General features: G+C 40.0%; 1 protein-coding gene across 9 annotated transcripts in view; it reads left to right on the top strand.

The window, feature by feature from the left end:
* The window catches only part of ABCC5 (ATP binding cassette subfamily C member 5), a 90,783-nt gene that overhangs the window by 15,701 nt on the left and 59,405 nt on the right, over positions 1-15,677 (top strand). For 7 of the 9 annotated variants that reach the window (XM_081301392.1, XM_081301393.1, XM_081301397.1 and 4 more), the window contains 6 exons: positions 6,468-6,625; positions 6,818-6,973; positions 7,616-7,763; positions 12,546-12,779; positions 12,906-13,079; positions 13,673-13,820. In XM_081301392.1, coding sequence (XP_081157518.1) covers positions 6,468-6,625; positions 6,818-6,973; positions 7,616-7,763; positions 12,546-12,779; positions 12,906-13,079; positions 13,673-13,820 — 1,018 coding nt within the window. The other 2 variants (XM_081301400.1, XM_081301399.1) reach the window with 2 other exon arrangements.

Here is a 15,677-nt window from a genome sequence, read left to right as displayed (position 1 = left end):
CCAGGCACTCTCTTTGGACTCCCATCCTCTTGTGGTGCTGTAGGTTCCAGAAAAACTCAAGGGGTTGCTGGTCCTGGTGGTACACACCTGTAATCCCAGTGGCTTGGGAGGCTGAGGCAGGAGGATTGCAAGTTCAAAGCCAGCCTCAGCAATTTAGGAGGCTGCTTCAAGAAAGGGCTGGGATGTGGCTTAGTGGTAAAGTGCCCTTGGGTTCAATCCCTAGTATCAAAACAAACACCCAAACTAGACTCAAAAGGGTGGGAGAAGAAAATTTCCTGACCTTGAGGGTGGATGGTCAGGGAAGCTAAAGGAAAGGGGAAATAGTTGAGATAGGACCCAAGATTTATCAATTAATAAATTGTGGTAATATAGTTAATATGTATTAAATATTTATTAAATGCTCTTCCTTATCCTGTTAATTCCTCTCAATTTTGTGTGATAGGTGTATACACTGTGGTAAAATTGAGTAAACTGAAGTTTAAAGCGGCCCCATAACATGGTGAAGACTGGTGGAAGAATTAGAATTCAAATCCATATCTGTCTTCTAAAATTTGTGTCTGAAATCTGTGCACTTTATTATGGCCTCCAACTATGGGAAAATTCTTCCTACGAAGATGTTAATACTTTAAAGCCATTAGAGAAAATGGTTTTCTTGGAGTAAGAATTCTATTTACTTGGGTTTTTGTTTTGTTTTGTTTTAATGTTAGCATTTGAGGGTTCTTGTCACTAGCTACATGGAAAGAGAGGATCCTGCATCAGCTCCTCATAGCATCAGAGATTTCATTTCCCTGACATAGGCAGTGAGAAAGGTCATGACAAGGTTGACAATTGGAAAGCTGTTTAGGAAGGAATAGCAGAAATGGGGTATGACTTGGAAAGTGTGCTGTACAGAGGGGCACATTTTTATTTTCTTAACAATGTAGTCTTCTCCACACCCTTACTGTGGGAATTCCTACTCCATGTTTTGTTATTACATGAGATTTTTGAGGATTAGTGCCATTTTGGTCACTTTTGTGGGGGCTAAACTTTATCAGGATAGGACAAGGTTCACTGAGTACCTATTCTAAAATCAATATATATATATATATATATATATAAGAGCCCTCAGTCTCTGTCACATTACAGGTATTTACTAATGTTGCCACAGTACCTACAATAAACCTGGGGAAATGAAGCCTCGATTGTCATTGAGTTCTTTCAAGAAGCCTTTGATTTTGGCTTCCTCCAGTATAGGACATAACTTAACACTCTGGAGGTGGTATACCGTGATATTGTTATATATGGTCAAAGGAAGAAACCCCTTGCAATCAGAGGATTGTTTAGTTAAGTCCATTCACTTTCAGTTAATAGATTTTGATGAAAACTGTTACTAGGCATTTTAGATAAAGAAAGTGAGATTAGCGTGCTATGCAAAGAGGCATTTTCACATTCTTTTCCCCACCATCCAGAACAGTCTTGTACATAGGAGATGCTCAGTAACTTATTTGTTGGAAGAATGAGTGAAAGAAGATTCTAGTTTCTTCTTCAACTAACATGCCATTCTCACGAAAGCATACTAACGGAGGGCATACCATGTTTTCCTTTTCTGATGTTTTTCGATGTGAAAAGATGTTTATTAAACTCTCTTAATTCTTGAACTTGGTTAAACTGGAAAAGCAGAACAACTAGAATAGCTAAAACAATTTTGAAAAGGAAGAATGGTATTATACTTACTTTCCATTTAGAGTTGTCACACTACACTATTTTAAGACTTACTTTATAGCTCCAGTAATTGAGTCAGTTCTATCAGTGGAGGGATAAACAAATAGTCCAGAATGGAAGAGAATCCAGAAGTAGACTCACACATGTATGGCCAACTTTTTGACATAGGTACAGAAGCAATTTAATGGAGAAATGAAGTGTTGGAACAATTAGACATCCATAAACAATGAAGAAATAAACTTTAACCTGAGCCTTACACTTTGTATAGAAATTAACTCAAAATGAATCATAGTTCTAAATGTACAATGTGAAACTATCAAACTTTTAGAAGAAAACATAGAAGATCTTAACGATCTGGGATTGGATGAAGAGTTCGCAGACATGACACAAAATGCACAATGTATAAAAGAAAAAAATCAATAAATTAGACTTCATCAAAATTATAAACTTTTTGCTGTGAATGGCATTATTAAGAGGATAAAAACTTGCCATAAAATGGGGGGGGGTTTGCAAATCTCATATTTGACAAAGAATTTAAATCCAGAATATATAAAGAACTTTCTAAATTCAAATCAAACAATCTATTTAAAAATGGTTAAAAGGGAGCTGGGATTGTGGCTCAGCGGTAGAGCACTAGCCTAGCATGCATGGGGCCCTGGGTTTGATCCCCAGCACCACATAAAAATAAATGAATGAAATAAAGGTATTTTGTCCAACTACAATTAAAAAAATAAATATTTTTTTAAAAACGGTTAAAAGACTTGAACAGATATTTCACCAAAAAAGATGTGTTGGTGGAAAGTAAGTATTACACCATTCACCATTAGAGTGAATAATAAGTTAACATCCTTCACCATTAGAGAAGTGCAAATTAAAATTATGGGGAGATCCATCACATGCCTGCTAGAATGCCTAAAATAAAAAAAAATATGCTAATACCAAGTGCTGGTGAGGATGTGGTGAAACTGGATCTGTCATACATTGCTAATAGGAATGTAAAATGATATGAAGTAATTATGATAACAACTAATGTTTGAATCACAAATAATACAAACCTACCTCATACTTCTCATGCTGTTCAAAGTTAAAACTCCATTCCATTACACATTTCAAGTGGGTGTATTTTCTGAGCTCAAATTATGGTTCCAAAGGTGCTTTTGGGACCTATCGAAGTACAAAGAAATACCATGTATCCTATCCATTGGGCTTGGGGTGTAGTTCAGTGGTAGAGTATGTGTTTTCCATACAGAGGCCCTTGGATTTGATCCCCAGTACCAGAGATGATAAGAAAGATCTGTGTATTTTGGAAATAGACAGTGGCAGTGGTTGTACAACACTATGAATATAATTAATGGCCCTGAGCTGTACAATTAAAAATGTCTAAAATGGCAAATTTTATGTTATATATATTTTGCCACAATAAAAATTATCTATTTAACTCTGCCATTTAGTAGTTTCTACTCAGCTTTCAAATGGAAGTGCTTAATCTTCAATACAATGATACAATGAAGGCAAATGTCAAGAGAAACACCTAATAGAATTCTGTAATGCCTTCCAAGAGACAAATATGATCAATTAGAATCACATTTAGATTGATTTCAGTATTTGGCAGAACCCATCTTTGTGAAGACATTTTAAAAATAAAATTGTAAAACTTCATGACCAATCACCATTAAGAAAGGAAGATTTGCAATTGATTTTGATGAAAGGGAGAACTATTTTAAGCCCCAGTTAAGTCAAATGCTACTTCCACCTAAAATAATTCCATTCTTCTATATTACAAAAAATTATACTCTTATTTGAATTTTGTCAATAAATATTTTGTGGGAATTTTTCTTATAATAGAAATACCTATATAATATCCTTGGTTTATTTTTTGCTCTTGGTCCACAAGACCTAAAATATTCATTTTATGGCCTTTTACAAAAAATGTTTGTGGACCTCTAGCTTTATTTTTTAAAAATTTTGTTGTTGTTGTTCTCAGATTTTTTTCCACATTTTTTTTAGTGCATCATAGTTGTCTATAATGGTGGGGTTTGTTGTTACATATTTATCCATTTATGCAATATACCAATATAATTTGGCCAATTTGACTCCCCAGCACTTCTCCCCTTCTTTCTCTCCTCCCTGCTGTTCCCTTTCTTCTATTCTATTAGTCTCCTCTTGATTTTCATAAGATCCCTACCACTTTCTTTACCTTTTTCCTAACTTCCACATATGAAAGAAAACATATGACTTTTGACCTTCTGAGTTTGTCTTATTTTGCTTAACATAATGGTCTTTAGTTCCATTCATTTTCCTGTAAGTGGAAAATTTCATTTTTCTTTATGACTGAATAAAACTCCATTGTGCATATATACTACAGTTTCTTTATCCATTCATCTGTTGATGGACACCGAAGCTGGTTCCATAATTTGACTTTTGTAAATTGTGCTACTATAAACGTGGGTATGCATGCATCATATAGATGATGACTTTAATTCTTTTTTTTTTTTTTTTTTGGAGCAGAAAGGTTTTATTTTTTTTATTGGTTGTTCACAACATTACAAAGCTCTTGACATATCATATTTCATACATTAGATTGAAGTGGGTTATGAACCCCCAATTTTACCCCAAATGCAGATTGCAGAATCACGTCGGTTACACATCCACAATTTTACATAATACCCTATTAGTAATTGTTGTATTCTGCTACCTTTCCTATCCCCTACTATCCCACAGTTTCTTACCATTTAGTTCAAAATATTTTCTAGTTTGCATTTGATATTTTCCTTAACTCATATGATTTAAAAGTGGATTGCATAATTTCTGAACATATGGAGAATTTCTTGTAATCTGCTTTGAGTTCTAACTGAATTCCAAAGTGGTCAGAGTAGATACATTATATGTTGTCAGTCTTTTGAAATTTGTTGAGGTTTGCTATATGGCAGTATATAGTCCATTTTGGCAGATACCCCATGTGTACTTGAAGTGGTGGGATTCTTTCAACTGTCTCCTGAAGCCGTGAATATCCAAATCAGCCTGGTCCCTGTAACTTTTTGTACAGAGTCCTGGTTTCTACTCACTTATACTAGGTGTGCTTGTATTTTTAGTGTATCTTTCTTGTTTCTTGGTCCAATTTTTCCCCCTTCCCTTGTGTTATATGCAGCTTAAAGGTAAGAGAAACCTTTGTTGTTATGTTTGAATCTTAACAGGCTTCAATTAATTTTCCATATCATAGTCTCTAACCACTAAATTAAGTGTTCACTTATACATAAGAACATTTTATATGCTTTTTTTTATTTTGGAGTTGACTCATTTGCCATGTTGTATTATTATTCTCTAGAAACCTAGTCTGTCTTACCTTTGACAAAAGGAAATGACTGTGCTTCCCTGGTCTGTGTACTTTCCTGCTACCAAATGGTTATCTTATCTAAAGATACTTAACTATGCTGTGAACTAAAGCTAAAACTATTCTATTTGATTAACCCAGGCATACAGGTTACCCCTATGCACAAATTCTACCCTTCAGTTCTGCTAATATTTGCCTGTGTGTGTGTGTGTGTGTGTGTGTGTGTGTGGAAAAGAGGTGATATATAAAAATAGAGATCCCAGGAGCCAGGCATGTGATCCCAGTGTCTCAGGAAGGACCACAATTTTGAGGACAGCCGAGGCAACTTAGTGAGATCTTGGACAACTTAGCAAGATTTTGTCTCAAAATTTAAAAAATAAATATGGGATTGGGAATGTAACTCAGTGGCAGTGTCCCTGGTTTCAAAACCCAGTACCAAAAACAAATAAAGAAGAGTCTCATCTTTGTGTGAGGCCTGTTGTGTTAGGTGCTGTACCACTTAACTTTTTCTTGATTAGGGATCTGTTGTTTGTTATTATGTCACTATAATTGCTGGAAAGATTTATGAGCTTCACTGCTCAGAGAGAAGAAGAAGAAAATAAGGAAATTGAGGAAAGGAAGGCTTGTGCCACAGTAAAGCATAAGTTTTCACCTGTAAATTCTTGGTCCACCCTTTTATTAAGTTCAGTTTTTCAACAATTACAAACTGTATAGTAAACTTTGTATTTCAACCCATGAGCCCTCCTGCAGCATGCTGCAGGAATGTGAGTATTGGGACTCCTTAGCTGGGCAGCCAGCTGAGAACCCATGATCTGCTCTCCCTGTTGCTGATGAGACAGGAGGCATGAGTATATTCTTGCTCTTTCTATATGTTTGATTGGGGATGATTGTGGAGTTTTTGTCATAGAAAATGAACACTAGAATTGGAAGTTAGTAGTGAAGTGACTGACTTTCAATACCTATTGCAAAACAGAAGATGAAAGATTTTGGTGAACAAAATATATAAATTTTTAGTGTGTACAACACAAAGAGGGAACCTACAGACATTAGTTAATAATAATGTGTCAGTCTTAGCTTATCAGTTCTAACAAGCATACAGCCTAATGGAAAGGTTTTCATAATAGGATAAAGAGATGGAGAGGGGATAAGAGGTATATATAGGAACGATGGACTCTTTGCTCAGTTCTGTAAACCTGAAAGTGCTTCCTACCATCACCACAAGGGTCTGTTCACTTAACAATTTTAATAACTGGTTTAAAAATGTCCTTCATGGATTCATATCACACAATTAGTGTTTAACTGCCTCACCCTTGGAATTTCTCTTGGGACAAGTGATGTGCAGTTTGAGCTGATGTCAGATGGATTTGCTGCTCTTGTCTTTATCTCATGTTCATGAACTGCTCTTGTGTCTCTCTCTCCCTGTTGGGTGGAACAGTTGGAATGCCAAGATGCCTTGGAAACAGCCGCCCGAGCGGAGGGCCTTTCCCTGGATGTCTCTATGCATTCTCAACTCAGAATTCTAGATGAGGAACATCCCAAGGGAAAGTACCATCATGGCTTGAATACTCTGAAGCCCATCCGGACCACTTCCAAGTAAGAGGCTCTGCTGGTTCATGACTTATCCGCAAAGCACCAAAATCATTTTTGAAAAATAGGTTAGGATTAGGGAAGTTGGGGAGACCCTGTTTTTAGTCAAGGGTTTCATTTACTGAATAGTGTATTTTAGATAGTGACTGACTTCTCAGTGCATGTTGACAGTTTTGTGATTTGGGTTTCTCGCCATAGACACCAGCACCCAGTGGATAATGCTGGGCTCTTCTCCTACATGACTTTTTCATGGCTTTCTTCTCTGGCCCGTGTGGCCCACAAGAAGGGGGAGCTCTTAATGGAAGATGTGTGGTCTTTGTCCAAGTTCGATTCTTCAGATGTGAACTACAGAAGGTAGGCATCTCTGGTGCACCCTTTTCTCCTACTTCTCCTGGGTGCTAGGGCCTGAGCTAGGAGGGTGGCTGCAGAATTGTGAAGTCCACATCTCTGTGTCCATTAAGGAGCTGAGCTGTCCTGGGGAGGGTGGGTAACCCGGGGATGGCTCTCCCTTTGCTCTTCTGCTTTGTCTCCTATTTTAATCGAATCCTGTTTTAACCTCGGGCTTTCTTTCTCTCTCTCAGCCCCGCTTCTCTTCCTGAGTCTGCAGGGAGATTATGTCGCTGCCTTGTGACAGAATACATTTTTGTGGTAGCTGAATGTACCATTAAAATCTAGTTTGCAGCTTTGCATTTTACCACAGGATCCTTCAGAAAGGGTTGGGACCCTCAAGAAAGGAAATTCTTATGCACAAACAAATTTTATTCAGGGGTAGACCTTTTTGCAGGGGGTGGAAGGAAAGGGGTTTGCTCTCATCATTTTCTTTGTTTATCCAGAAAGGGTATTTTTCTCCAGAGGTGAAGACTATGTGCATAGTTTTAAAGAAGAGGCTTTTGTGTGCAGTGACAGGCTGGAGACCAAAGCATTGGCAGGAGGGAAGCTAGGGTGTGTCTCTTCCCCTGGGGAGGTTTGTAACAGAGGACATGTGCCCTTGTTAAGACTAGAGAGACTGTGGCAAGAAGAGCTGAATGAAGTTGGGCCAGACGCTGCCTCCCTGCGAAGGGTTGTGTGGATCTTCTGCCGCACCAGGCTCATCCTGTCCATCGTGTGCCTGATGATCACACAGCTGGGCGCCTTCAGTGGACCAGTAAGTTCTAACCATCTTTTTTGACCGTCTCCAGGGGCCCGGCCACGGCCAGCTCTAACTCTCTTGTTCTGTTGCAGGGGTTGTGCTCACCTTTGGGCTAGTTAGCAGCTTTAGAGATGCCTCCAGACCTGTTGAAAGGGGACAGTGGATTTGGGAGGAATGGAGGTGTGTCATCAGCTAGGAGGATGGAGGGGCATGATTGTGAAGAGCTGGCTTGCTTTCCTGGGGTGGGGTAACACTGAACTGATCCTGGTTCTACACAGGACAAGGCTTCTTGGTTGTATGTTGATATGAAGTGACAGTCTCGGTCTGGGCAGATGTGTCTTGGCAGTGCTGTGAGTGGGTGAGCGCAGTGTTGTGTGGCATGGGCTGGTGAGCCAGTGTTGGTGACATTCTGAGTACTTGGAGGTGGAGTTATCACGTCTGACAGTCCTTTGGCAAATGAACCCTGAAGAAGTTGGAGGACTGTTGAGGTTTTTAGAGTCTAACCTGGAGTCTGTTTCAAGTGTTGGTATATAGTGGAAACCATGGCAAGTATTGGGGTGGCAGCCATGTTTTTTTTCCTAGTCTGTTTGAACACAGAGTAGGTAAGGGAGCCTTTGACAATCACGGTTTCCTGGGCGCCTGTTTCTTACACCTGCTGTGCTGCCTTACACTTGAGATTTTGATTAAATCTATTCTCTACATATTTGCCTTGAGGCATCGGAGCAGTTATACTGCTTATACTGTGCATTTTCCGTGTGTGGGTAAGCTGGAGGTTCATGGTTTTGGTAAGTATGTGCCTAAAATGCATGGTGATTAGGTAACACTAATTTACAGTTTTATTTTCATTTTGTTTTTTAAAATGTTTGATGTCTTTTTTTAAAGTTTTGATCTCGTTTTCTGAAGCAGAGGACACTACTTTTCTGGTATTATGTTTCTATATTAATTGACCAACTAACACACTTTTATATAAGTTTTAAATAAAAGGGACCATGTAACGAAAATGTTATGTTGTTATGTTATTGACCAAAATGGCAAACATTTCCATAGAGCCAGCTTCCCCCAAGAAGAGCTTCTGTCATTGTTTCACTACAGGGCTGGTGGCTACTCTGATCCTTCATAGAATCCTTTCATCTGAGCAGCATAGTGTCCAGGCTTTCTTGATAAAGCTACAGTGGGTTTTCTTGATTCCACTCTCTTCTAAAAATGAACAAACAAACAAAACAAAAAATTCCATGGATTGCTGGGATTTTAATTTTTTACTTGGGGAAAAAAGTTACCTGTGCATGTTCAGCTTGGTGTCTTTAAGGTCACTCCCTCAAACAATCTGTATATTCCTTAATCTCTTATTTATAATGTAGCACACTGGGATGCTAATCTCTAGAAAATTCTTTTAGATGCCAGGGAAAGCAGAGCACCTTCCTTTAACAGGAAAACTCAGCACGCTTCTCCTCTTGCCCTCTCGGGAAGAACAGCTCAAGGCCAGTGTTCTCTCATGGGCTTCCGTCCTGGAACACCTGAGAAAGCAATGGACCCATCCATCATCTCATTGAGAAAAAGATTTAAAAGTCTAAACAATCTAGACTTCGTTTTTGGAGCTCCAGTTCTGATCCATTTCTTTCTAAATGGAAATTGAAGAACCAGGCTGGTTTTGAGATCAGTACTAGCAGTGAGCAGACCTCTGCTTGTGGGCTTCAGTCCTTTTGAGGAAGATGCATTTTAAATTTTTGCACATTTTCTAATCTGGCATGATTTTCTAATTGGCTTCATCTGTTCTTACAGAAATCTACATAAGAACAGACTCCCCAAATTCTCTAGCCTCTCACCCCCAAAAACAACATCATTATTTCTTGTTCTCCCTTAGACCTCACTGAATTTTGGTAGCCATACACAAAACAAATGAAACACAATCAAGTTGTGTTTTTTTATGTGTGTGTGTTTTAAATTGCTGGCCAGCTCATACTAGATATGCGTGCATCAAGATGATCCAAGGTTCCTGATACCAGGGGACCAGCACTCTGTGCGGGGTGCTTAAGGATCACAGTAATGTTAACTGAGTGCCAGAATCCCTAGGGTGTGGTTATGGCCCAAGATGAGGAACCATATCACTAAAGTTACAGAGATGCTTTCGGGCCTTCTTAAACCAAGGTAATTTTAAAAGACTTGGCCTGACCTAGGATCTGTGTGTAAAGAGTTAGCATCTGCCCATAGACCTGCAAGAGAAGGCTGCCTCCACAGCGCCCTCTCTTGGTGTTGCTAGCTCTGCCCCAGGGCCTGGGGGAAAGGACAGTGAAAAGCCTTTAGAGAGGTAAGTTCCCACCCCTCCAACCTCTCTCCAGCTGCAGCTCGCTTGGTGCTGTCAGGATCTGGACTTGGGGGGAGTCTCTCTGTAGTGGAACCAGTGACAGAAGCTGTTCTTTAGAATTTTCAGGATGGCTGTATTCTGCGGTCAGAATGAGAGAGTCAAGCTGGGCAGAGTCTCTCGCCAAGAGTTCAGGTAAGGTAATGTTTATTCACTGGGAATGCTTTCCACAGCCAGACAGCTATGCTGACAATCTCGAGTTTTCTCCCAGTTTGTTTAGATTTAAATGACAAATGTGTAACTTTTTAAAAACTGAATTTTGTTTGGATTTTTCATGAAAACCTTCTTTTCTTCCATATGAAATAGTTTGAAATGTCGTTGCTTTTTAAAAACCCTGTGTGTTGGAACCTCTTTAATCTGCTTGTTTCCTCTTTTCCCCCCTCTGCAAGTTTTACATAGTGTAAACATTTGTTGTCTTTTACCTTCCCTGTTCCTCCCCTCTGGGAGGTGCTGATGCTCTTACCCTGTGCTGAAAAATGGCACTCTAAAGGTATGGGAAGGAAAGAACCCCAAACAACAATCTGCTGTCCTTTCACGCCTTCCTTTGGAGACTGTTCCTTCAGTGCCGCAGAGTGTGAGAAAGTGCGTCACTGCACGCCATCGTACTGAGTTGCTTCACGGAAGGAGAAGGGGCTTTGGCCCTGTGACTCAGTTCTGCATTTTGGATGCATACTGGAAAAGAAGCCAATCTTCTTGCTAGTAAATCAACAGCCCAGCTGTATGCAATGGGGACCCAAACACTGGATATAAACCTAAAAATATCTGAGGGAGGGAGAAGTGGAATTCAATAGTTCTTAGAATCTGAAATCTTCTATTTGATCAGGTTATTTTCTGGGACTCGATATAAATCTGATTGGTGGGGATCTCCTACAGCCTAGTGAATATCTGGTATTGAGTTACTTTCAGGAAAAATGAGACACACATTCACCCAGGGAGAGTCTGTGTTCTAAAATTCAGCGTTAGCTACCTCAGGACTATCATGCCTGGTCTCCATTTTTTCTGTTGCTCAGTGCTGGCTCATAGGTGTGCTGACCTTTACTAAAGGAACCAGGGTAGATGGGTGGATGGTTTTTAAGTTAATTCTTTTTCTTCCTTTAGGGTGGGGGATTGGTTTGGTCTTCTTTTGTTGTAGTTTGTTTGGTTTTATTTTTTTGCCACGATCAATTTTAGCTACAAGGACTTGAAAAGACTCCGAAGGATGCCAGCAGTTTTTCCTCGAGGCTTAGAATTTTGTGTTCTATCCTGAGCAGAGGTAATTCCTCACGGCCTAATGCACCAATTGCATTAGCCATTTCAAGCAGAGTACCTCTTTAAGGAGTTTTTTGTTTGTTTTGTTTTTAAGTTCTCTTTCCTTACCAGCAAGGTCTTTATTTCTAGAGAATCTCCTCCATTGCAGAATCATTGCAACTTCAGGAGCCCTAACCAATTAAATGCTGTCAGCCTGATGTACTACTTCGGACTCTGGAAGCAGATATTGGTTCTGTTCTGTATTTCTATTGTGTGTAGTTGAAACAACAGTCAGAGGCCAGATGACCTGTTAGATGGCCAGCCCTGTGTAACTCAACTCTGTATGTTCTCACTGTATGTTACTGCAATGCTCCAGCTCTTGTACAGTGTTTGTGAGATGCTCTTTGAAGATGGTACCTTTATATTTTTTCATTTTCAATAAAAGCACATTACTTCCCATTTCCTGGTATTTAATACTGTCGCTGAATGTGCCTGTGTGAGTGTGTGCCCCGGCGTTGCAGGACCTCAGAGCTGGAGGTGGCACTCGGTGGTTCTTGGGGGCTGGCCGCCTTCCCTCCCTGCAGGTGGTGTTAGACATATGCTACCTGAGGTAACATATTTTTGTTTTTGGGAGGGAGTGGGGCGTGGGGGGAGGGACCATGGGAGGGTCTCTGGATTTTTGATAGTCTGCTTTGTTTGCTTTCTTCTATACTATTAAACTGCTGATGTTTATTTTCAGGAATGTTTTGCAAATGCACTTCTCACTCTTCCCCAGTACAACTGTAGGTACACTGTTCCTTTTTATCAAATAAGCACGTTTGAAACAATACAAAGAAAGGTCTTAATTTCATTTAAAGAAATGTATCCATGTGTGGAGATACTGGCATAAGGTCAATATATACTTTTGAAGGACCATGTGTTTAGAATTAATTTCACCTCATGGACAGGGTTTATGTTACATTAGAAAGAGTAATGGTTTAGACGGAGTCCTTAAGGAAAAAAGTCTCGAATTAGACCTGCCTCCTGCAAAATGCCCTGAGTAAATGACCGTAGGCAGGTTTCGGTAATATTCAGTCCTCTGAGATGGTTTTGCTTTGCACACGAATCACTGTGCCATGGATCAGCCTACTCTTTCTAACTTAACATAACCCTATGGCATTGTGTGTGGGTGCCATGGGGATGTTGACAGTGGTGTATGTTTCTTCCTGTAGGCCTTTATGGTGAAACACCTCTTGGAGTACACCCAGGCAACAGAGTCTAATCTTCAGTACAGCTTGCTGTTGGTCCTGGGCCTCCTTCTGACAGAAATTGTGCGGTCCTGGTCGCTTGCACTGACTTGGGCATTGAATTACCGAACTAGTGTCCGCTTGCGGGGGGCCATCCTAACCATGGCATTTAAGAAGATCCTTAAGTTAAAGAACATTAAAGAGAAGTCCCTGGGCGAGGTGAGTGCACTTTCCCAGCTTGAGCTCCTCCTTTTCCCTGGGGCCCTGCTTTGTCCTTCATCTTCCTCCTGAACTGAGTGACCCATGTCCTTGCAGGCTCCCCTCACTGCTCTTTGCATCTTGCAGCTCATCAATATTTGCTCCAACGACGGGCAGAGGATGTTCGAGGCAGCTGCTGTTGGCAGCTTGTTGGCTGGAGGACCCGTTGTTGCCATCTTGGGCATGATTTATAATGTCATCATTCTGGGACCAACAGGCTTCCTGGGATCAGCTGTTTTTATCCTCTTTTATCCAACAATGGTGAGTAAGCCTCCTCGCTGTATCTTGGCAGCTACTCCTTAGGAGACAAATTATTTCCATTGGATTATAGTAGGCATCACCCTGCATTTGGAATTTTCCTCAAAGCAGGTATCTGGTTTGGAAAAGTCTGGAGCTGTATAGTGCTCAGTCCATACAGACAGGATTTTGACTTGACAGGAAGCAAGGTGTCACTTGTATAAAGGCTCCCAGTGACATTGAAAAAGAGTCTGAATGAAAGTCAGCAGGTAGACCCTACCCCAGGTAACACAGGGTTGAATTAGTTCATCTTCACTTGATGCTCACTGATAGGGCGCTCCTGCTTCTTCTTGGGTAGCACTCGGTACCTATGAGCACTATGAGAATAAATAGTTATTTGTCCTCACTGCCATACAAAGAGATATGAATTGAATAATATTTGATTATAATTCAATAAATCACTTCTATTTAAAAAAAATAGCATAACTAACTACATGAAATCTGGTCTGTCCCAGAAAACAGGATTACTTGCTTCATTTAAAATGACCTTAAGCAGATCATGCAATTCTTCAGTTTGAATGAGCTCTAACTTGGCATGGCATTGCTTGTCCTCTCAGATGTTCATGTCACGGCTCACTGCGTATTTCAGGAGAAAGTGTGTGGCCGCCACTGATGACCGTGTCCAGAAGATGAATGAAGTTCTCACCTACATTAAATTTATTAAAATGTATGCCTGGGTCAAAGCATTTTCTCAGAGCGTTCAAAGTGAGTTTAAAGATTTTCTGTGTGCATGGGGTAGAAGGATTTTGTATTCTTTGGGTCTGATCATTCACACTTTGCTTCCTGAGCACATTAGATGCTAGGACTTCTAATGTCTCCAGTCATAATGTCCTAGGACTTCTAATATCTATGATCATGATGTCCTAGAACCTTGATGTTTAAAAGGGGTTTTAGAGATTTGAACCTATAACCTTATCCCACAGACAGGAAATTGAGACCTGGAGAAATTGTGATTTTTCTTAAGATACCACAACTAGTTAGAGTAATTTTGGTTCCAAAGCTCCTATATTCTCTCATTCTGCCCATGTTTTTCCAACTTGGCTGTGAGAATATCACAGAAGATAATACTGAATGATGGCTAAGAGTTCCACTTTTGTCCCCTCTACACTGGTTGTGAATGTACCAAAGCTAGTTGTGGGACCCTGAGGTTTGGGTGGGTATCAGGGTGCCTGGCTCTGCCACTTACCAGGGGCTTGTTTTATTTTTTTAAATAATTGTTTATATTGAATCACAAGGTCCTCAGGGCCTGGCCCCATCCTGATCTGTAAATTCAGTGCAGGCATAAACACGTCAAATATGTAAGTGCCACAAAGCTGGGAGGGATCATGATCATTAATACACATTGGGCATTTAGAACCATCTTAACAAAAGTTGGAATGATGGATCTTAAAACTGGTGAAATTTAAGAAGAATATTTAAAGGCACTTTCAAATTTAAAAAAAGAATACTTAGGTACATTTAACCTTAATATAAATGAAAACTGCAAGAGCCTTTAATGGACATAATTTCTTGTTGAGCTGACTGAATACAGTGATGTTCAACAGCTACTATAATTTTAGGTGGAATAGACATGCCCTGTTCAGATCAAGGCAGCTGGTGTAGTTTCATTAATTAAACCTTCAGAAACTTGTTTTCCAACTCTGGACTCTACACTTTTTTCATGAGGGCTGTTAAGCTAAGCAGCATCTAGAGGTGACTCTCTGAAGTACCCAGCAATGGATTAGGCTGCTTTGTAAAGTAGTAGTTTTGTTTCCACCAGAGTGGAACAAATGGCTTCTAAGTGGACGTGCCAGGCATGTCGATGGCAGGATGACTGCTGATGGTCCCTGCAGGCTCTCATTCTGTCATTTTATGATCTTTCTGAGATTCCACTTATCCTTCAGTCCTCTATTTTGTATCATAATCTGTTTTTGTCAGTTTGAAGAGGATTCTCGCTTATTATGTTTGTGGCTAAGATGTATGATCAATGTTAAAGCAATGAGTTGAGTGGATTTTTTTGTTTGTTTTGTGGGAATCAAGTTTTATGACTTACAAAGTAGGTGTGAAGATACTGTGGGCAGTGGTAATACCTTTAGGGTCAGTGCATAGCTACAAAGAATCACTTTTGTGTTTAAAATAACTTGCCATTGTGGGAGCCCTGGCGTGTGTGTGCGCGCGCGTGAGTGCGAGTTTTCTTGATGTTTTGGTATCGTGGATTGAACCCATGGGTGTTTTACCACTGAGCCACATCCCCAACTTGCTAAGTTGCTGAGGCTGGCCTCAAACTTGCAATTTTCTTGCTTCAGCCTCCGAGTTGCTGGGATTATAGGTGTGTCCACTGCACTGGGTTGATACCTTGCCATTTATTGCCCTACTTTCCACTCCATGGTTCTAGTGTTTTGTGATTGCTTTGTTAATAAGGTATCTGTTTTGTAAATACTTAAGAAAATTACATTCTGCCTATAGAAATTGTATTTCACCCATCTTCCATTTTCTGACTGCTTTTTTTGTGTGGAATTTATCTCATTGCCAACATACACCAGACATTTTAAGAAATCTAGTTCTTTTTAATTCTCCAGTGCT

This window comes from Spermophilus citellus (assembly GCF_964194105.1).
Source record: "Spermophilus citellus genome assembly, chromosome: 7".
Taxonomy (NCBI): Eukaryota; Metazoa; Chordata; class Mammalia; order Rodentia; family Sciuridae; genus Spermophilus; species Spermophilus citellus.
The sequence above is the reverse complement of the archived record's forward strand: the minus strand, read 5'-3'. Positions and strand labels throughout refer to the sequence as shown.